Source organism: Rana temporaria, chromosome 3 (assembly GCF_905171775.1).
Source record: "Rana temporaria chromosome 3, aRanTem1.1, whole genome shotgun sequence".
Classification (NCBI taxonomy): domain Eukaryota; kingdom Metazoa; phylum Chordata; class Amphibia; order Anura; family Ranidae; genus Rana; species Rana temporaria.
In genome coordinates, this window is record NC_053491.1 from 154,400,731 (window position 1) to 154,423,294 (window position 22,564).

General features: G+C 41.4%; 1 protein-coding gene across 1 annotated transcript in view; it reads left to right on the forward strand.

Annotated features, from left to right (window-relative positions):
* The window catches only part of TRABD (TraB domain containing), a 34,867-nt gene extending 12,646 nt beyond the window's left edge, over positions 1 to 22,221 (forward strand). Inside the window, exons 3-10 of the mRNA XM_040343677.1 lie at positions 450 to 525; positions 2,424 to 2,590; positions 3,344 to 3,484; positions 5,862 to 5,972; positions 12,057 to 12,196; positions 12,287 to 12,459; positions 12,697 to 12,808; positions 21,720 to 22,221. Of these exons, the coding sequence (XP_040199611.1) occupies positions 450 to 525; positions 2,424 to 2,590; positions 3,344 to 3,484; positions 5,862 to 5,972; positions 12,057 to 12,196; positions 12,287 to 12,459; positions 12,697 to 12,808; positions 21,720 to 21,900 (1,101 nt within the window). The 3' untranslated portion in view covers positions 21,901 to 22,221. The remainder of the gene's footprint in view (positions 1 to 449; positions 526 to 2,423; positions 2,591 to 3,343; positions 3,485 to 5,861; positions 5,973 to 12,056; positions 12,197 to 12,286; positions 12,460 to 12,696; positions 12,809 to 21,719) is intronic.
* Positions 22,222 to 22,564: the final 343 nt, after the last annotated feature.

The window sequence follows — 22,564 nt, forward strand, 5'->3', positions numbered from 1 at the left end:
CAGCCAACAAACACAACTTTAGTGCCACCCTTTGGGCACCTTCTGCTAATATTGTGTTTGGTGAACATTGCTTCACACAATCGGAAAATCCATCAGAAGACCGATTGTCCACGGAAAATTTTAAAGTCTTCTATCCAACATATGTCCACGGAAAATGTGACAGCAATTGTCCGATGGAGCGTACAAACGGTCATATTTTCCACCAACAGGCTGTCAACACACAATTCCCATCGGAACATCCGATCATGTGTACGCTTGAGTGCATTGAGCCCAGTATCTTGCATTAGATGTTTCAGTGACATATTGTTTATGATAACCAGCTATGCTTTTACTCTTCTTGTAAGTAATGGTTTTGTTCCTGACATCGTCCATGTTTGGAGTTTTTTTTTTTATGTTTGATTAAATTGGTAATGATATTTATTTTTACTGATGACCTTGAATTTTTTCAGGTTGGTACACAACCAATGGCAGAATCTGGTGCATCAGAGGATGGACCGGCTGATTCTTCTGAATCACCACACATCTGTAAGTAGCCAGGAGGCAATAGGCATATTTATAGGAAGTCCGCAATGGCGGCCCTCGCTATTCCTTACATTTCCTCAATATTAACTGTGTGTGTGTGTGTGTGTGTGTGTGTGTGTGTGTGTGTGTGTGTGTGTGTGTGGTGGTTTTTATTTATTTATTTTTTAAAAAAATTGGCCCTTATTTACATGCAGTTTACTAAAACTGATGCACTCAGAATCTGGTGCAGCTCTGTTCATGATAGCCAATCAACTTTTTAACTTCAGCTTGTTCAATTAAGCTTTGACAATAAAACCTGGAAACTGATTGGTCTCTCTGTCAGCATTAAAGTGGAGCTCCACCCTAAAGTGGAACTTGCGCTGATTTTGACACCTTTCAGGGGAGAGGGGGGTGCAGATACCTGTCTAAAGACAGCTATTTGCACCCACTTCCAGCCACACAGTTTTGGGTGAACTGCGGGGGAGCAGCAGAGTGACGAGCGATCGCTCGTCCTCTGCTGCGGACGGCGCTGGACTCTTGTCCAAATATTAAAAGTCAGCAGCTGCAGTATTTGTAGCTGCTGACTTTTAATATTTTTTTTTTTTTCATCGCACATCCGCTTTAAAGGCCAAGTCCACCTTTTGTGAACATATTTAATTTCACGCCCCTATTTAGGTTCTAACATGGTCACATTCCTTGAATCGCTGGGTTGTTCTCCTCAGCACATACTAATATCTTTTTGGCATGACTGTGCTCACACAGCCTCGTCATCCAGTCACAATTTTTTTTTATTTTTTTATTTTTTTAGACCTATCTGTGAATGGAACACTACAAGCCCCATTTGTCCCTGCGACAGAGACTTGTAGATCTTAATGGAGCAGAAGTGCACTGATGTTACCAGACTTCACTGTAGTGCATTGATTATTTTCTTCCAGACCCATATTGATAGGCCCATACCTCTGGTGGAAGATTCTGCAGGAGCATTGGTGTTGTACCCACAGTACACTGATCTTGTTTGAGCTGCTATGCAATTCTTTTATTTTATCAATGTGGTACATTAAGGGGGGGGGGGATAGATGTGCTATCCCTTTATATGCTTTCAAATGGATAACAAAAAAAAATCAATTGGATCAACTCCAAATGTGCAAATAAACAATTCATACCCAAATGCAACAATTTTTTTTTTTTTTTTTTAAATAAAAATTCATAAATTTTAAAACAAATAAAATAAATGGATCCATGAATACTTACTTCACCATTTTTAAAGTGAATAAAATGCTTGGGTGCATAAATGAATGTTTGACTATAAGTGAAAAAGTCCAACCAAAGATTCAAAGTCCAAAAATTTTCCCAAGACAAACTCATTACCAAAGATGTAAGACCCCCTAAACTATAAGAGGTAAACCCAGCATGGATGAAATGAGCCCACGATTTCTGCAGCAATAGCTTGGCTTAAAGCGGAGCTCCACCAAGAAAAAATAAAATCCAAAATGCTGTAAATAAAATAAAAATAAAAAAGTGTTTGTGTTTGTGTGTGTGTGTGTGTGTGTGTGTGTGTGTGTATATATATATATATATATATATATATATATATATATGAAGCCACAAGGCTTCACTTCCTGATTCCCTCACTGAGGATGGCGGCTGGGCAGCCGAGACCCGAGCGTTTGCTTGGCTTCGGCAGCCATCATCGTGGGCACCCTGGACAGGTAAGTCTTGCTATTAAAAGTCAGCAGCAACAATACTATCCCAAGGGCTCAGTTGATGGGGGATACACAGTGTATGTATTTAAAAATATAATAAATAAATCTATATTGTACACTTCTTCTTTTTTTTTTTTTTTTTTTTTATTAATTTTTTTTTTTTATTCTACCAAATCCTCCTATTTTGTTTCTCATTTTGTTTTTCTCATTCTTGCCTAGCGGATGCTGATGCTTTTAGGATTCTGTGGGAGATGAAAATGAAGAAAAGGCAGAAATGTCCATCACTTCCAGAAACCGTGACAGAACTTAGCACAGAGGATGGAAGTAAAGTGTACATTGTAGGCACTGCTCACTTTAGTGACAGCAGCAAGCAAGATGTGGTAAAGGTAATGGCCAAGCCAGCTTTAACACTGTTGACCTATATGTGTAGATTTATCGGGACATATTTCAGTTTACGTTTAAGGAACAAACCTTTAAGGTGGATCTTCAGTCATTTTTTTTCATCTATAAAATTTTATACCCTTGTTTTAACTTTGGATAGTAAAACTTCTTTTGCCAGTAAATACCTTATACAGCCCACTTCCTGTTTCTTGTCTGGTGAAAAAAGCCTAGGCTTATGACATCATTCACAGCTCTCTGTTGTGAGAGTTTGCCAGAAAGTGGTGGTTGAGTCTGAAGGGGGCGAATCTTCTGGCTATGGGACAGGATGTTAAGTTGAATCTCCCCAATGGGGCACAGATGGCAAAAAATAAACCAAGGATTATAACCCTCTCTCTTACTCTATCCAAAGAAAAGTTTTGCCTAAAGTTCTACTTTAAGGCCCCTTTCACATGGGGTGGATTCTCTCAGTGGACTCCACTAGCTCAGTAGGGGATCGCTTTATTGATACCCACTGAGCAGGCGGATGACAGGTCCGTCTCTATGGGAAGATCGGATGAAAACGCATCTCCGCTGACATCCGCCTGCCTATACAAGTCAATGGGTGGCCCACGCAGATCCACCTGAAAAAACAGGCAGATATTTACAGGCCGATCGTGTAAAAGGGGCCCAAGTTTGAATTCTACAGGAGATCGTCTGAAATGTGTTGGTTTGCTCAGACTTTAGGTATTCCTATACAAAGGCTTATATTTCTCTTTCAGACCATTCAGGAAGTACAGCCTGATGTTGTTGTGGTTGAGCTGTGCCAGTATAGAGTATCTATGCTGAAGATGGATGAAGAGACATTATTGAAAGAAGCCAAAGAAATAAATTTTGAGAAGCTTCACCAAGCTATTAAACAGGTATCTTTTGTTTTGTTTTACTCATTTTGAATTTTGTTATAGTATTTCTCTTTGATCACCGGTCTATGCAAGGTCGTATAAATCTCAATGTTTCACAGTAAATTATGCCTATATCGGACACTTTTGACACAATTTTGGGACCATTGTCTTTTTTACAGCGATCAGTGCTATAAAAATGCACTGATTACTGTGAAAATAACACTAGCAGTGAAGGGGTTAACCTGTAGGGGGCGCTGAGGGGGTTAAGTGTGGCCTAGTGAGTCTCACTGTGTGGGGGCGTGGCTTGGCGTGTGATGTCACTGATCATCATTCCCTATGACACTTGCCTCTCCCCGTTCTTCAGCTCTGTGACCCGATCGCGGAACACTGGCGGCGATCGGGTCTGCGGGTGCTGTCGCGGGGGCTCTTAAAGGGAACGTACCTGTACGTCCTTTTGCCCAGCCGTGCCCCTCTGTCGACGTAAATCGTCATCAGGCGGTCCTTAAGCGGTTAAAGAAATGCAGTAATATATCTTTTTGGATTAGTTTATTCCCCCCCCCCCCCCTTCTTTTTTTTTTTTTCGTGGCAAAGGTCTCGTTGAAAAATCACATTTAGCAGCTATTAAGGCTTCATGTACATGGGACGTTCAACCTCTCCTGAACAATTTAACTTGACAGCTAAAAATCGGTGTCTAAAAATGGCCGTTTAGCCGCGTTTGCGTCTAGAAGTAGTTGGAAAAAAAAAATGCCCAACTGCTCCAAAACATCTGTTTACCAGCAGCGGTGTACATGAGGCCTTAGCTGCACTAGCAGCCCTGAGTCATGTTCTGAATTGCTTAAGAAGACTGATTCAAGACCGTGATGCAGACATAACTGCACGTACCAATGACCAGTGTGTAGTATGTGAGTAGCTGTCGCAAAAAAGCAGATGTAAACTGAAGATTTGTTGGACATCTCCTGACAGATTAGCCAACCTAAATTACTAAAACTGTGCTAGCTGTTACCTTTTTTAAGGCTAATGTATTTTCAAAAGGTATAACTTACTAGATGTTTTGTCACCTTTTACCTCTACTTACTTGTAGTTTGTATAGATTCTCAGCTGTTGCACAACATTCTTTAATTAACCCTCTGCACAATGTTATACACCCTTAAAGGATAATTTTTAGGGTGTAACATGCTCCTGCCGCCACTAGTCAGTCCGAGCCCTCTGTGTGACAGGAGTACGGGGAGACGTTCCCCTTACCAGCTGTCACTTTTTGAAGAGTTCTGTAAATCAATCGACTACAAGTACTGACAAAATTTGCAGCTGTTGGCCTCAATGAACTACCACGGTGCTGCTGAGCGCTCTGGTAGTTTAATTCTTCCTGTCAGTGTGAAACCGCCTGCATATATGATGTTCACACTGACAATCTGCGCAGCACCAGCGATCTGATCAATAGTGCAATCCTTTCCAGGCTTCTTTTACCATTTCAGCCCCGGAAGGATTTACCTCCTTCCTGACCAAGCCTTTTTTTGCGATACGGGACTGCGTTGCTTTAATGACATTTGCGTGGTAGTGCGACGTTGTACTTAAACAAAGTATTTTTTTTTTCTTTTTTTTTTTTTCTCACAAATGGAGCTTTCTTTTGGTGGTATTTTGATATATATATATATATATATATATATATATCTCTATATCTCTATATCTCTATTTATTTGTTTTTTGCCATAAGCTAGAGCGACAATTTTGAACACATTTTTACTTTTTGCTATAATTTTGCATTGAATTGCTAAAAATCTGAGGCATGCTGGGAGGAATTGAAGTATAACCTGAAGCTTTGACTTCCTGTGTCCTACAATGGACACCATAAAAGATTTTTGTACTAACCGTAAAATCCTATTTTTCAGATTACATTAAAAATCATAGCTACTTGTAAGACTTTTAGTTTCCATTTTCATATTTATTATTTGTGTTTTATTATTTTTTAAAGTCGAATACATTGTTCTTATTGGTAAAAGATGGAGTTGCGCTGAAAAAATTGTATCTTATGCAGATCACTAGTGAAAAAATAATAACAAAAAAGGAAGTCCAATGAACAATCTAGAGGATTTCTTCAGATGTGCATAAAGATATATAAAAACGGTGATATATATCTTTATGCACATCTGAAGAAATCCTCTAGATTGTTCATTAGACTTCCTTTTTTGTTATTATTTTTTCACTAGTGATCTGCATAAGACACAATTTTTTCAGCGCAACTCCATCTTTTACCTATATCATTATTTGTTTGTATAAACATTTTGAGTTTGCAGCTACCACTTATTATTTTAGATAAGCGCACTTTTTTCCTTTACCATACATTGTTCTTATTGTATATTTACGGATTTATATATATTTTTTTTCTTTGTATTTATGCCAGAATGGAGTTATGTCCGGTCTCATGCAAATTCTATTATTAAAAGTGTCTGCACACATCACACAACAGCTGGGAATGGCCCCTGGTGGCGAGTTCAGAGAGGCCTTCAAAGAGGTGAGACATTTCATGACTTTATTGGTATATATCAGAACACAGATGGAGGGCTATCGTCCCCTTCTCTTGAAGGCAGTAGTCTAAACGAGCTGTGAGAAACCTATGCCTTTTTAACTCTTCATTGCCCTCTATAATATCGCAAATGTTATTTCTTTACTTTGTTAGTATACAGAAAAATACAGCGCTGCCCTATAGGTAAGCCCCTAACACTGAAAATAGACAAATGGCAAAAAAACGTGAAAACAAAAAAGTGTAGCGCTAATTAAAAGTTAGGTTGGCATAAAACTTCAAATTACAAATATGACAATAAAAGTGAAGTGAAAATGTCCACATAAATGTATAAATGTCCATATGTGAAAAACATGAATAGTGTAAAAATACAAATCTGACTATAGAGTAGTCCAGCAATAATATTGGTGAAGGAGTGTTGAAATGAATTAACCTCTTGACCACTGGGCACTTAAACCCCCTTCCTAACCAGACCAATTTTCAGCTTTCCGTGCTCTCACAATTTGAATGACAATAACTCAGTCATACAACATTGTACCCGTCTGAAATTGTTGTCCTTTTTTTCACACAAATAGAGCTTTCTTTTGGTGGTATTTGATCACCTCTGCGGTTTTTATTTTTTGCGCTATAAAAGAAAAAAGACCGAAAATTCTGTAAAAATTGCAGAGTGTGGGGGGGTATTGCAGAGTGTGTGGGGGGGTATTGCAGAGTGTGTGGGGGGGTATTGCAGAGTGTGTGGGGGGGTATTGCAGAGTGTGTGGGGGGGTATTGCAGAGTGTGTGGGGGGGTATTGCAGAGTGTGTGGGGGGGGTATTGCAGAGTGTGTGGGGGGGGTATTGCAGAGTGTGTGGGGGGGGTATTGCAGAGTGTGTGGGGGGGGTATTGCAGAGTGTGTGGGGGGGGTATTGCAGAGTGTGTGGGGGGGGTATTGCAGAGTGTGTGGGGGGGGTATTGCAGAGTGTGTGGGGGGGGTATTGCAGAGTGTGTGGGGGGGGTATTGCAGAGTGTGTGGGGGGGGGGTATTGCAGAGTGTGTGTGGGGGGGGGGGTATTGCAGAGTGTGTGTGGGGGGGGGGGTATTGCAGAGTGTGTGTGGGGGGGGGGGGTATTGCAGAGGGTGTGTGGGGGGGGGGGGTATTGCAGAGTGTGTGTGGGGGGGGGGGGTATTGCAGAGTGTGTGTGGGGGGGGGGGTATTGCAGAGTGTGTGGGGGGGGGGGGGGTATTGCAGAGTGTGGGGGGGTATCGCAGAGTATGGGGGGTATTGCACATAGTAGGGGCGATATTGCAGAGTATTGCACAGGGAGGGATGGCTGGATCTGTGACTGCAATAGTCACAGATCCAGCCCACAGCAGCTGCTGCTGACACCCCGCGCTCCCCCCCCCCCTCCTCTCACACTGTACCGATCGGTACAGAGAGGAGAGGGAGGAACCGGCGTCATTACATGACGCCGGTTTGTTTACAAGTGATCGCTCCGTCATTTGACGGAGCGATCACGTGGTAAACCGCCGCTATCAGTGGCGATTTACCGCGATCTGTGAAGCGCCGGGTCTTCCAGACCCGGCGCTCACAGTGAAGCATTCTGGGAGGACGTCCCAGGGACGTCGTCCCGGAATAACTCCACCGCGCTGTAGCAGTAAAATCGCTATGGCGCGGTGGGGAAAAGGTTAACGTGAAGAGAAACCACCACCGATGGGTAAGGGGCTTACCAGAGAGTTTGAACCCAGGAGAACCTACGTTAGGATGGGTCAAACAGAGCTTTGTGTGGTAAAACCACGATGGAACCTGGGCAATCCTGTATGTGTCTCCAATGGCTGTAGCAAGAGTGACCAAACAGCAGAGGAATGCCACAGACGAAGATAGCTGGTTTACCAATGATCTCACAGGACATGATAATCCCCCCCAAAAAATCCTGGATGTGTATGGAAGGGTGTGTACCATAGATTAGGAAGAAAAAAAACATCCACATAGCGTAACTCTGTGTTGAATGTTGAAAATTTAATGTAGCAAGAACACTTACATTCAGATGGACGTACAAGCGCTTTGTGCAAAGTAGTAGCAACAGTGGGGTCCTCCCGATGCGTTTCATCCCAAGGACATCTGGGGCATTTCTTTACTTTGTCCACTGATTGTAAGGCAGGAAATGGACGTAAATTATGATTCATAAACCTTCTGATGATTTAAAATGATCCACTGTCCTAGTCGCTGTGTTTGTTTTTTGGTTGTTGTCCTACTTTAAAGTGGTTGTAAACCCTTACATAGACCCAGTGAAGTGACTGGCCTCAGGTGATACACAGAGATGAAACCACTCCTACAGAAGCAGTGCCTGTTTGTTCTCTACATCTCAAGGCAATCATTTTATAAAGCTTGTCCGAGCAGTCAGAAAAAAGAGGGGAGAGCTGAAGTTACACTCTGCATAGCTCAGTGAGGAGAGCCCTGAGAGCTGTTTGGAAGGAAGTGACACACCCCTTGCACACAGGAACAGAGCTGAGGCACCAAATCCCTTTCCCTTTTTTTTCCTCGCTTTTAGGAATACTTGTCGGAAGTGATTAATGCAGATGGCAGACAAACGACAATTGGTGCTTTTAATTAAGACAAGTACACATTGTATAGGTATATGTTGCACATATTTCATGTCTGAGGTTTACAACCACATTAATGCCATAAATCCGCTTGGAAAAACTCAAACTGAATCTGGAAGTTTTTATTCCCTATGAGATTTGACTTGAAAATGTTAACGTTCACCATTTCCTGGTAACCTTGGTGCTTGACTCTAAAGCTCAGGGGCAACAATGTGGCATAGTGGTGAGCACTCCTGCATTGGGTCCTGCAAGGGTCATTAAAGTGGATGTAAACCCACTCTCATCATTTCTAAATTACTTCCATAGTGCTTATCTATAAGGATATACATGTCTCCTATAATGTATCCTTACCTGTCAAATATTCCCCCTTTAGCTGTTTGGAGCCCTGCAATACTCCGAATTCTGTGGTCAGGGCTTGGTGGGTGGAGTCGTAATGTCGGTAGACTCCCTACCCACCTCTACACTCCCCTTGGCCAGGCATCGATATTTCTTACACTGAATTTCTGCTGGTCTCGTGGATTATGCCCCATGATCACTAACATCCAGTCAAAACCCAGGAAAGTCGCCACATGACTTCAGCATGCCCAATCATGCTAAGGTGTGGAGCAGCTAATCCTGGGAGAGCTGGAGAAGAAAGGGGGGGGGGGGTGAAGTACAGACTGCCTCTCACACTCCTGCATGAGATAAGGCGATCTCCTGTCACTCACAGCAAGGGGGAGGAACAGACACCTATTTCTCTTTGTGTCTGTTTTTATCTTACCCAAGAAAGATAAGAGGATTTTTTTTTTGGGGGGGAACATCCACTTTAATGGATTTTAATGAAGGTTTACATCCATTTTAAAGCTGATATCCAATTTGCTTTAAAAAATTACTATTTGCCCTGCGTCCAACCTTGCATTGGTCTTGCATTGCATGTGATGAAGTTGGAGAGGCTGATCTTTGCAAAGGAGAGAGTGACTTTGTTGAGCAGGTGTCCCTTGCTGTAGGATGGGGTTGGGGCATGTAGATGGAAACTTTTAATTTTTGACTGGAGTTCAGTTTTACGTCTCAAGAATTACTTGTTTTATGACTACTATCTGACTACATTGCTGTGAATGCAATTGACAGACTTGGCAGACCAAAACCCTTGTTTTCTGGTGGGCATGTTTATATTTCAAGGTTAGAGCTTTTTATTTTTCCAATGTGGAGATTAGGAGGCTCTTTAAAGAGCCATTACCATGGGCACCACTGTTTTTTTTTTTTTCTCTTAATTTCAAAGCTTCTTAAAGTGGTTGTAAACCTCTGACATGAAAATCCCTCTATAGTGTTTACTTGTCTCAATCCAGAGCACCACGTTTAATTTCAATTTCTGTCGTTCTGTACATGAGTCGCTTCTGACATGTTTTCCCTAACACCAAGCTGTAAAAAGTTGAAAGGGAGCTCCAGCACACAGCCTATGATTGACAGCCTCAGCTCTGTGATCGGGGGTGTGTCCCTTCCTTCTAGTCTGCTCTAACTGAGCAATGCAGAGTAACTTCAGCTTCCCGCCCCCTGCTTGATGAACACTCAGACAAGCTGTAAAAAATCTATGATTTTAAAAGATGTAGCAAAGGGAAAACTACAGTTACAGGTACAATATATGTAGGAGAATTTGTTTCACCTCTGTATCACCTGAGGTCAGTCACGTCACTGGATATATGTAAGGGTTTGCGATCCATTTAAGTTTTACAGATTATCTTCAAGATGGCACCCTGTCACTGTGTAACTGTTTTTCACGGAGTTTCCTATCAAGCATTTTCTTTTTCTTGGCTTTTCACATAGTACTACAGCTTGATGGAATTGCCAGAAAAAAATGCAGCTACAACACTGGCTTATCTACAGCATGCTGCAGATACATGGGTTTACCTAACAATAATACAGCATCAGTCTAGCTACACGTTTCTACTGCTTTTTGGGTTCGCTGCAACAATTTGGGGACTGACCAATAGAGGACTATCCAAAGCATTGCAGTTCCACTGTTGAATATTAGAGTTACTACAGCCCCACTTTGTGCACTATTGTTTCACATGTATATGTATTTTTTTTATTATTATTATTGAACTATAGGCAAAACTTATTTATTTATGTTTTTCATTTTGCATAGTTAGGAAGGGTTTTAACCTTTTTTGCAGGTTTTTTTTTTTTGTCATCTGTCTTATTTCAGAGATTTCCCTTCACTTGCTGTCCCATAGTCAAACAGGAAGTGAGAGGAAATCCCTGCAAGTTAAGAGAATTTTTTTTGTGGACTCCCAGATCACCAGAACTATTATCCCCATTGGAAGAGGTCCCCTTTTACTTTTCTGAGGACAACACAAAATGTGTGGTGGTGTGTGGGTTTATTTTTTTTTTTCACTTTCAATGATAATGGTAAATGGGACAAATAAAGAAGAGGGAATCTCCCTAATGGGGGCACAGACAGCAATAAACAGTGACCAGCATTGTAATTCTTCTGCAATCTATCCAAAACTAAAAGCGAATGTTAAAAGCGAATGCACGGAAAGGCCCGAGGACAACTCTGGAATGGAGTCTTTCTGGGGTTTGCCAAGCTCAGCCGAGGTGCCCTCGGGCCTTTCCGTACGTTTTGAGGCTCTCCGGCGCCCCCCCCCCCCACCTCTGGCCGCACGATATGCGAGTACTTTGGATTACGAGCATTCTCCTGGAACGGATTATGCTCTTAATCCGAGGTTCCACTGTACTTTAAGCTTGTTGGTGTTTTTTGTTTCCCTTTTTAGTTTGCCTACTTGCTAACATGATTGCTAATTTTGTAGGTCATCCTTCTTTTTTTTTTTTTTTTTCGAAAATGAGGAATTCTGGAATGCAGTACAACCTCCAATTTCAAAAAAGTTGACGCTGTGTAAAATCTACATAAAAACAGAATAGACTTATTTTAAAATCTCATAAATCAATATTTTATTCACAATAGGAAACAAATCAAATGTTTAAACCTGAGAAAATGTACAATTTTTAAGAAAAAAAGGTAATTTTGGACTCAAAGTTTGGGCAGAGCCAAGTTTGACATGGTGTACCATTCCCTCTTCTAACAACACTCTCAATATCTGGGAACTGAGGAGACCAGGTGTGTGTGTGTGTGTGTGTGTGTGTGTGTGTGTTTTTTTTTATTTATTTTTATTTGGAATGCTCGTCGGTTTTTATTGCGGTCTGTGCCTCCATTAATAAAATATGGGTTTGAGGTTTGCAAGTCATTGCATTCGGTTTTTATGTAGAATTTTTACTGTGTTCCAATTTTTTAAATTGGGGGTGTAAATTGTGTGCCAGTGCACATGTCCACATCTTCTCCATCCATAGCTATATACTTCTTTTTTTTTTTTTTTTTTTGTAAATTGTATGTTTTAATTAGTTACATTTTAGGAGCTGTTCGTTGAGAGATTTCTGTTCAAAACCACTTTTTTTTTACCTTGCAATAATACAGTATATCATATGTCACAAAAAATGAGCATTATGTTGTACATCTTGCAGGCCAGCAAAGTGCCTTTTTGCAAATTTCACCTTGGAGATAGACCTATTCCTGTAACATTCAAGAGAGCGATTGCTGCACTTTCATTCTGGCAAAAGGTGAAGCTTGCCTGGGGCTTGTGCTCCTTGTCTGACCCAATAAGGTGAGCTATCATTGTGTGGCCCTCACAATTTTCCAAGTTCAACTAAGAAATTGTACAAAATGTATTTATTTTTATTTTTTTCTACTTCAGTGAAGATGATGTGGAGAAATGTAAGCAGAAGGATTTATTAGAACAGATGATGGCAGAAATGATTGGTGAATTTCCTGACCTCCATCGCACCATAGTCTCTGAGAGAGATATTTATCTAACATACATGCTGAAGCAAGCGGCTAAAAAAACAGAACTACCTCGTGCCTCTGAGAGTATGACCTTTTTTATGTATTTTTCCTTCTATCGTATGTGCAATGGTTTCTTCCTGGCTTATTTATGGTTTGTCTATAAAATGTTATAGCAATGCATGAGTAGATTTTATGTTCTAATGCTTTCTCTATTCAACATCATGTGCTTTTTATTATTACAGGGATAAGGTTGTTGTCATGGAAGATTCTGGAAATTGGAGTAACATGTCAATTACATTTTTGTATATTTCCCTCTCACAGATGAGCCTCAAAAAAGCGTACCAACTGTAGTTGTTGGAGTGGTTGGGATGGGACATGTACCTGGTATAGAGAAGAACTGGAGTACTGATGTAAATATTCAAGAAATCATGAGGTAAATATTGCTTTTCTAAACTAGAGGCACACTTTTTCTTGTGGCATTTTTGAAGCCTGTATCGCACACCCATCATACCTCTAATCGAGCAAGTTACTTCAAATGATTAGCCTATGACCATATTGCCACAGTTTACTATATAAAGTAAACCATAGCTTCTTTTATGCTATGCAGAAACTACAGGAAGCGCCTTTTCTTCCAGACTCTAGCTCCCTATTCACCCTCCATTTCCTCTCCCCTTGTCCATTTTTGAAATAATGCCTTGCATTTTTGTCCACAAAATACTAGAAGTTCTATGAATGAACAAGGGGAGATGTGTTGGCATTTACCTCCTATCCCTATGTCAATTTTACAGAATACTTTGTATTGTATGAACAGAATACAAGGTGTTTTAAGATGAGCAAGGGGAAAGTAATGGTGAACAATAGGAGAAGAGCGCTGCCTGTAGTTTCCAACAAAGAAGCTGTTTTTTTTTTTTTTTTTTTGTAGTGAACAGTGGCATTCCACACCTAGAATAATCAGTGTGTGTGTGTGTGTGTGTGTGATCTTTTTTTATTTATTTTTTTCCACTGGAGTTTTTCTTGAAGCTGAAGCTCCAGGTAGCGTAAAAGATATGTATGTTATATACGACAGCTGTAAGTCTTCTCCCACATTAAAACAGTGAAAATCCCCCCCAAAGAGTGATCAGACATTTTTAGCCTTTTTTTTTTTTTTTTTTGGGGAGCCCGTTACATTATTACAGTGATCAGTGCTAAAAATATATGCACTGACATTGTACTAATGGCACTGGTAGGAAAGGGGAGTAATGGGCGATCAAGGGGTTAACTGTGTTCCCTCAGTGTGTTTCTAAAACCTCCTACACACGATCAGATTTTTCCGACAGGAATTGTGTGATGGCAGGATGTTGAGGGATAATCCGACCGTTTTTGTATGCTCGGTCGGACAATTGTTGTCAGAATTTGGATCGCATGCTTTAAAGTTTTGCGACAACAAATGTGTGATGTCGGATTATCCGATTGTGTGTACACAAGTCCGTCCGGAAAAAAATCCAAAGTACAAACACGCATGCTCAGAAGCAATGCTAACCATAACACAACACAACATTAGCAGAAGTTGACCAAGGGTGGCTGTTTGTTTGCCAACAATTTGCAGTTTGTATTCAATACAAGTTCACGGCCAACGCACTTCGGGCAAAAATCCTATGCTTTGTCCGCGGAAAATCCGATCGTGTGTACAAGACTTAATTGTGGGGATGGGCCGCCTGGGACAACACACAGATCCGTCTTCCTGCATAGTGGAAAGACAGGATCTGTGTGTGTGTTCCCCTGACAGAACAGAGATTTGCTTTTGTTTACGATGGCAGATCCCTGTTTTGTGCCTGTGGGGAACGATCACAGGCAGCCGGCGGACAGAGTCCGCCAGACCTGCTGATTGGTTTCTACGCTGGCCAATGGTAGCGCCCACAGGTTGCCATGCATGAGCCCAACATACACCTATGGCAATTCGCGCAGCCGAGCCAACCTGCCGCAGTATAACTGCAGCGGATGGTCAGCAATCGGCTAAAGTGATTCTAAAGACAGACCGACCTATGCGCATGAAGGTTAAAAACCTTCTGCATGCAGCATCCCCCCAGACCCTCTATGCTCGCCCGATCCATCTATCTGCATGAGAGCCACTGCTCTCCCAGGTCTCTGCCTTCTCATTGACCATTGGCTCCCGCTGCTGTCAATCACAGCGAGAGGGGGAAGGGAGTGGGGGGCAGGACTGAGCCACACTGTGTGTCCCATAGATGCACAGAGGAGGGTCAGGAGTGAGTACGCTCAAGTGCCCCCATAGTAAGCAGCTTGCTATGGAGGCACTCAGTCGAGGGGGAGGAGCCCAGAGAGCCAGTGGGGTGGACCTGAGAAGAGGAGGATCAGGGCTGCTCCGTGCAAAATCATTGCAGAGAGCAGCAAAGTAGAACCTGTTTTTGTTTTTAAATTACTTTTGTTTTAATTGTAGGGTTGATATTACTTGAATTCACTCCTTTAGCTGATGACCAGGGCTCTGCTGTTCATTTACATCTAGCGCCACAAGTCTTCACTATCCTGGCTGCGTCTATGCAGTGGTGCCCCATACATTTCTATGGGCTTGTGTCCCTAAGCAGGAGAATGTCTTTAGGGCAGTAATGTGCAGGCTTGGCCAGGACATCGTAGACTTGCAGAGCTTGATGGAAACAGTGGGGCTATCTGATCAAGGTAAATATGCATCTGATAAGGGGGAGGGGCGTTAAACCTGGTACACACTATTAAGTTTTGCTGGGTTGAACGGAAAAAAAAAACAGCCAGCTCCTGTCAGAGCTGCTGTACCAACGATCTGACGTTAGAACAGCGATCTCGCCCACTGAGCTGTTGTGTTCTAAGAGCGCTGGTTACCTGCTGGTTTTCCAGCATGCATGTCCGACAAACCAGCCGAAAGGTAGGCATCTGTCGGACCGGCTGGCATACACACAGGCCGAATGTCGGCTGACGTTCGGCCTATGTGTACTGGGCTTTAGGTGCAGATGGGAGGGGAGCCAAAAAATATATAAGTGCTTTTTGATTTAAAGTGCACTTATCCTTTTACAGTGCAACTCCTTTTTTCACAGAAAAAGTAATATAGCAAATAATAAAAAAAACAGCATATACATTCGTTACACAAGCCATATTGAAATGTAATAAATTAATTACCTGTCCTTTTTAATCTGCAGCGCTGTAATTTTCTTTAAAACTCAATCTAATGGGGGAACCAAGAGGCGTTCTGTACGCAGTTGGTGTATGGAATGCTCCCAGAAATGTAATATTCTGCTTAGGTGGAGAGCTCTGCACTGAGATACAATTCAGGTTTTGGGCATCCCTCTGCTTCAAAAATAAAATTTTTACTTGAGATGCTCACTAAGATATTAACACACTTCAAAAATATATGTACAGGTGAAACTCGAAAAATGTATGCAACTTAAAAGGTGAAACTAATATGAGATGGACTCGTTGCATGCAAAGCAAGATAGTTCAAGCTGTGATTTGTCTTAATTGTGATGAATATGGCTTACAGCTCATGAAAACCCCAAATCCACAATCTCAGAAAATTGGATTATTACATGCAATCAATAAAACAAGGATTGTACATAAAACAATATCGGACCTCCTAAAAAGTATAAGCATGCATATGTACTCAGTACTTGGTTTGGGCCCCTTTTGCAGCAATTACCGTATTTATCGGCGTATAACGCGCACCCCAATTTTAAGAGGGAATTTTCTGGAAAAAACTATTTATAGACTTTAATAGCATATTTTACCTTTTTGTACTTCCTATTTAATGAAACAAATCATTACATATACAAGTTTTCATAAAGAGCATTTTCTTTGTTTTTAGTGCAATTGTTTGTTTTGTTTTTATGTACCGTATTTTCCGGCGTATAAGACGACTTTCTAACCCCTTAAAATCTTCTTTAAATGTCGGGGGTCATCTTATACGCTGGTAACCTAACATCCTTACCTTATCCGAAGACATGCAGAATCGCGGCCGTACGTTTTTTCAAAAGCCGCGCCTCCTACGTCTTCTGTTCCGTGATAGGCGGAACACTCAGCTTCCCAGGAGTCACTGTGTTCAGTGTTCGCCTATCACGGAGGCCCTCTCGTCCTGTGTTTAGTGTCCGCCTATCACGGAGGCCTTCTTGTCCTCTGACGAGAGGGCCTCTGTGATAGGCGAACACTGAACACAGTGCCTCCTGGGAAGCTGACTGTTCCGCCTATCACGGAACGGAAGGAGGCGTGGCTTTTGAAAAAACGTACAGTACGGCCGCGATTCTGCATGTCTTAGGATAAGGTAAGGGCACAGTGAGTCTGGCATGTAATGGGGCACAGTCTGGCATGTAATGGGGCACAGTCTGGCATGTAATGGGGCACAGTCTGGCATGTAATGGGGCACAGTCTGGCATGTAATGGGGCACAGTCTGGCATGTAATGGGGCACAGTCTGGCATGTAATGGGGCACAGTCTGGCATGTAATGGCACCATGAGGCGAGGCATGACTAGTAGGTAGGTGGTAGTCTTATACGCCGAGTATATCCCAAAACCAACATTTTGGCTGGAAAATCGTCGTCTTATACGCCGGCAAATACGGTATATTAAAATACCCTTAAAGGGTCACTAAAGGAATTTTTTTTTTTTTTTAGCTAAATGGCTTCCTTTACCTTTCTGCCGTACTGGTTTCATGTCCTCATTGTTCGTTTTTGCTTTGAAGTAGCTGTAATTCTGCTGTGATCTCCACACTTCCTGGTTGCCTGTTTCCTTATAACCATCATACTGGGAGCTTTCTCACGGTGGTCTAAGCTGTCATTACTGTGTGTCTAAAACTCATCAGATTCATTTTAAAAACAAAACACTGCCCTGGATTAGTTTGTTTTTGTTCTGTGAGTCTTCCCGACTCACCTCTCACCCGGAACTTCATGTATGTACCTTTAAAACCGAAAGTTAAACTAGAGGCACATTATATGATAGATTAAATTCAATTTTTAATCATTTTTAAAAGGAATCGGTTAACTTTTATGTCTCTATACCCAATAAACAGTCATTTCAGCAAACATTTTTTTTTCCTTTAGTGACCCTTTAAGAACCGTTTAAATGGCAGTATATTGCAGTATTCTAAATTAGCTGGTGTATATTTAAATTAATTGGCCTCTGCTAACTTGACATTCTAGCGGCTTCAAATTTACAGAGTACAGATGCAAGCAGCATTTATAGGACAATAAAGCAAGAAATATCTTGTCAGGGACAATACATCCTGAGATCTGGGAGGTTTTCACCCCCGAAAGTGATCTAACAGTTTGATGGAGACCTCACATACCTCAGATGGGGACGAGCTCCCGCCGGAAAAATCACTGAGCCGTCATCTCCTCTCACTCGGCTGTCACGTCACACATGCACAGTCCCGCCATCGGCATTGGACCATCTCCTGTGACAGACAGAACACTGGTCCAATGCTGGTGGCGGAGGCGGGACTGTGTGTGTGGGACGTGAGAGCCGAGAGGAGATGACGGCTCAGTGATTTCCGGCGGCCGCTCCTTCCCCTCTGAGGTATGCTATCGGCGTATATCGCGCACCCACGATTTTCCCCTGATTTTATGGGGAAAAAAAGTGTGCGTTATACGCCGATAAATACGGTACTGCCTCAAGGCTGCCTGGCATGGAAGCTATTGAGCTATAAAGTTTGAGAATATATGGAATTCCTGGGTGACTCACATTTTGCCTTCCAATTTTGATGCTTTCCTACTAAGACCTTGTTCATCTTGCTTTTATACTTCCATTCTCTGCTCTCATGGTATGTGTTTATTACCATGTACTAGATATAAAATAAAAAGCAATCGGCGCACACAAATATATAGTACGCAAGAACTTGCAAGCTGAACACCGAAAAGGCAAATCATAAATCTTCAAGCATAAATATAAAACCGTAAAAAAGTGCAGCGCAATATATTAGTCCATAAAGAGGGCTATAATGCAGTTAAACAATTGTAGGTGAACACCCGGTGCTAGACGCAATCCTCAACTGTACAATCAAGGTGACAGATCCTCCACCATTAAGGAATGGATACTCTTACCAGGTGTGTTGGACCACTGAATGAACAAATGGTCAAAAAGGCAGGTTCCCACAGTTGGGGTGAAGATGATGCTTCAGTCCAGAAAGATGACAGAAGGAATCACTCATGCAGATATAAAGGAATAAAAGGAGGAAGCAATCTCAGTGTAGATGGTAAAGATTGTTATTTATTCACAAAAAATTGCTAAAATACGGTATAAAAGCCGTGGTATGCACAATTGCCTTGCATGCAGAAACAGCATCGTGAGCAGTGTTAAACAGTGGTGTAGGAACCGCGGACTAATTCAGATGCATCACGGGTGACGCCTATGTATGGTAGCTCCTCCCCTGTGCGTACGCTGCGTCCAAAATGGACTTTGTCAGCGGTGGGTGGAGCTACCGCGTCACTATATAGCAGCCCAGTTGTCATGGAGAGCGTCACAAGTGCAGGAAGTGCCGTGACCGGAAATCCGGAAGCTAGGCTTATCCATAGTACACAAACGGACACCTTCTCCTATGGGGACACCAATGGGCTTCAATAAAATACATTGTAAACATCAAAAGCCCAAATGAACTAAAATGATGAATATAAAACAAATGGTGAAATCAATGCAAAATGAATATACAATCTATATATTCATAGAAATGACTCTACAGCATAGAATTTTTTTTTTTTTTAAATGCAATTTAAAGCCATAAAATAATGGCCGAAAATCCGCGGCCATCTGAATGTACACTAAGCAATAAAAAAAACATGAATAAAAAAAAAAACATGTACCGCATAAAAAAGGGGGGGGAAAAGAGAAACATAAAACCTACTTCTCTGAGATGAAATGATTGAGATCAAAGTCGACATTCAACCTTCCTGGAACCAAAACCTGCATCTCATGGATCCAGAAGGATTCACACCGACTAAGTCCCCTTTCACACTTATACGTCTTGTTCCACGATTTTGGACTGCAAAATCGTATGACAAGTCATTCTCCATGATTTTCAATGACTACCATTCATACTGGCACGACTTTAAGTCATGCCTACTTCAAAGTAGTCCCTGCACTACTTTGGTCCAATTTTGATGCCACTTACACAGGCATTCATTGAAATCATGGTCGCATCGTGCGACTTTGAAGTCGCACAAGTGTGAAGGGGGCCTAAGTTGGATCGAGCTATTATGGTGTCTGATTCCAAGAATAATAAAAAGAAACAGAAGGATGGATTGGAGTTTAAGATTATCCCTAATTTATAATATTCAGCATAAGAAATTTGAAAAGATTATAATGAAACATTGGGATATCTTGATCATATTCTAAGTACAGCGCTACCATCATGCCCTAGGTTCATTTACAAGAGTGCACCCATGAGAGACAATATATCCCCATGTGAAGTGGACCCTCCTACTGTGAAAGAAAATAGGATTTTATCCTTTTTAACTTGTTTCTATGCATGCGGCAGATTCCGCCCCCAACCCCCCGGCAAACAATGCAAACATAACTTGAAGAGAAGGAAAGATTTTGTGGCCCCCACCACTGGTAGGACATATCCTATTAAAAACCTAATTTCCTGCAATACTACTGGTGGTGTTTACGTGCTCGAGTGCGATTTGTGGGTTGCAGTATGTCGGGAGGGCTTCTAGACCTCTTGGCATCCGCATCGCCAAGCACGTTGATAACATCAAAAAAGGGTTGAGGACCCATAATGTCTCCAAGCACTTTAGAAACTTCCACAATAGAGACCCTAAGTGCCTCAAATTCTGGGGCCTGGAAAGGGTTAATCCGCATTGGAGAGGAGGGAATTTTATCCGCCAACTTAGTCGGCGTGAATCCTTCTGGATCCATATGATGCAGGTTTTGGTTCCAGGAGGGTTGAACATCGACTTTGATCTCAATTGTTTCATCTCAGATAAGTAGGTTTTATTATGTTTCTCCCCCCCCCCTCTTTTATGTGGTACATGTTTTTTCATTTTTCCATTCATTTTTTTTTTTTTGCTTGCTTAGTACATTCAGATGGTCGCAGGTTTTCGTCCATTATTTTGTGGTTTTTAAATTGCATTTAAAATTATTTTTTCCTATGCTGTGGAGTAATTTCTATGAATATAGATTGTATATCGTTTTGCATTGATTTGACTATTTGTTTTATATTTATCGGTTTAGTTAATTTTGGCTTTTGATGTTTACAATGTATTTTATTGAAGTCCATTGGTGTCCCGATAGGAATAGGTGTCCGTTTGTGTACTATGGATAAGCCTAGCTTCCGGATTTCCGGTCCCGGCACTTCCTGCACTTGTGACGCTCTCCATGACAACCGGGCTGCTATATAGTGACGCTGGGTGATGCGGTAGCTCTACCCACCGCTGACTAAGTCCATTCTGGACGTAACGTACATACGGGGTAGGAGCTATCATACATGGTCGTCACCCGCGATGCATCTGAATTAGTTCACGGTTCCTACACCGCTGCTTATGCTGCTGTTTTTGCATGTAAGGCAATTGTGCCTACCGCAGCTTTTATACCGTATTTTAGCTATTTTTTGGGAATAAACAACTATCTTTACCATCTACACTGAGATCGCTTCCTCCTTTTTATCATGTCATCTTGCTGGACTGAAGCATAATCTTCACCCCAACTGAGGAAACCTGCCTTTTTTGACTATTTGGTCACTCAGTGGTCTTGCACACCTGGTAAGAGTATCCATTCCTTAATGGTGGAGGATCTGTCACCTTGATTATACAGTTGAGGATTGCGTCTAGCACCGGGTGTTCGCCTACATTGTTTAACTGCATTATAGCCCTCTTTATGGACTTTATATTGCGCTGAACCTTTTTACAGTTTTGTATTACCATGTACTTGCCTCTCTCTAGACATTGTGGAATATGTAGTATATTATCTGGCCAAATTTTCATATATTGTATTTTAATTATATAGTGACATATGATAGCTTCTGAATAAAATATTTTCCCGTTAACTATTTTACATACCTACATTGCTAAAGCCCCCTTGGGGAAACCGTCCTATATTTGTTTTGGGGTGTGCCGCGCATACGTCTCTCCTATATGTGTCTTTCCCTTTCTACATTGTTACCATAGCAGCCTCAAGATTCTAATGTGGCTGTATGGGGAATTTAGTATTTTCTAATGTAGGTTTTTAGTTGGCATCTTTTTTTCCCTTTTTGTACTTGTGGAAATTTTATATTTACAAAACAGATCCTTGTGTCTGTTCTGTAAAACTTGATCCTTTTTGTAAAATGCGAACGTGTTTTATAGACCAATTTAGTTGATGCAATCCTTAAAACCTTTCTTTTTTTTTTTCTTTTTTTACAGTGTGCCTCCTCCTTCAAAACTGAGTAGAATTATGACTTTAGCTGCAAAAGTGACATTTTTTGGACTAGTAGGTTATGGTTGTTTTTGTGTAAGTAGAAGAACTGTCCGATTTATCCTTTCAGTGCCAGCCACAGAGTATTGCCTTCAAAGACTGAACCAAATGAGAATGTGGGATTTGTAAATTCAACCACCTTATTTATATACTACAGAGCTATTCGTTACCTATAACTTTATTCATTACTGGTCACGTGCGGCTGTCCAGAACCTGTCTATAAAATACTTGTTTGAAGCATCATAAACGTCAACTTTGTGAACATCAGATGGCAGCTACTACAGGTTCTGAAGAAACCATACTCGGCCTGTGACAATAGGGGTTTCCAATGAACACTGGCTATTCCAGCAGAGTGGATAATGTAACTATAGAAGCCATTGTAAAATATTGTGGGGAAGGAGATGCCTCAATGTAAATCATTCACTAAAGATAACCTGTGACAATGTGTAACTCGTGTCAAAACTTAAGTTTTTGAATAGAGTTGGAAAGGGTTTTGACCTCTCTCCTCCTCCCCTTCTTTTTAATTTTTTTTAATTCTATGTGCCTGTTGGAGAGATTTCACTTTACCTTTTTCTATCTTGATGGGCAACATCAGTAGGACAGGAAGTGAAGGACACGTGATCGTGATAATAAAAAAATGACTGCATCTAACCCTTCCCTACTTTATCTAAAACTTAAGAATGCCTGGAGTTACCATTTAACAAAAGCCACAGGGCTGGAAATGGACTATATGTACGAGAAATTCCTAGAGGCATGATTTGACTGCTGGCTGTTCAGTCTGTACACCTTGGGC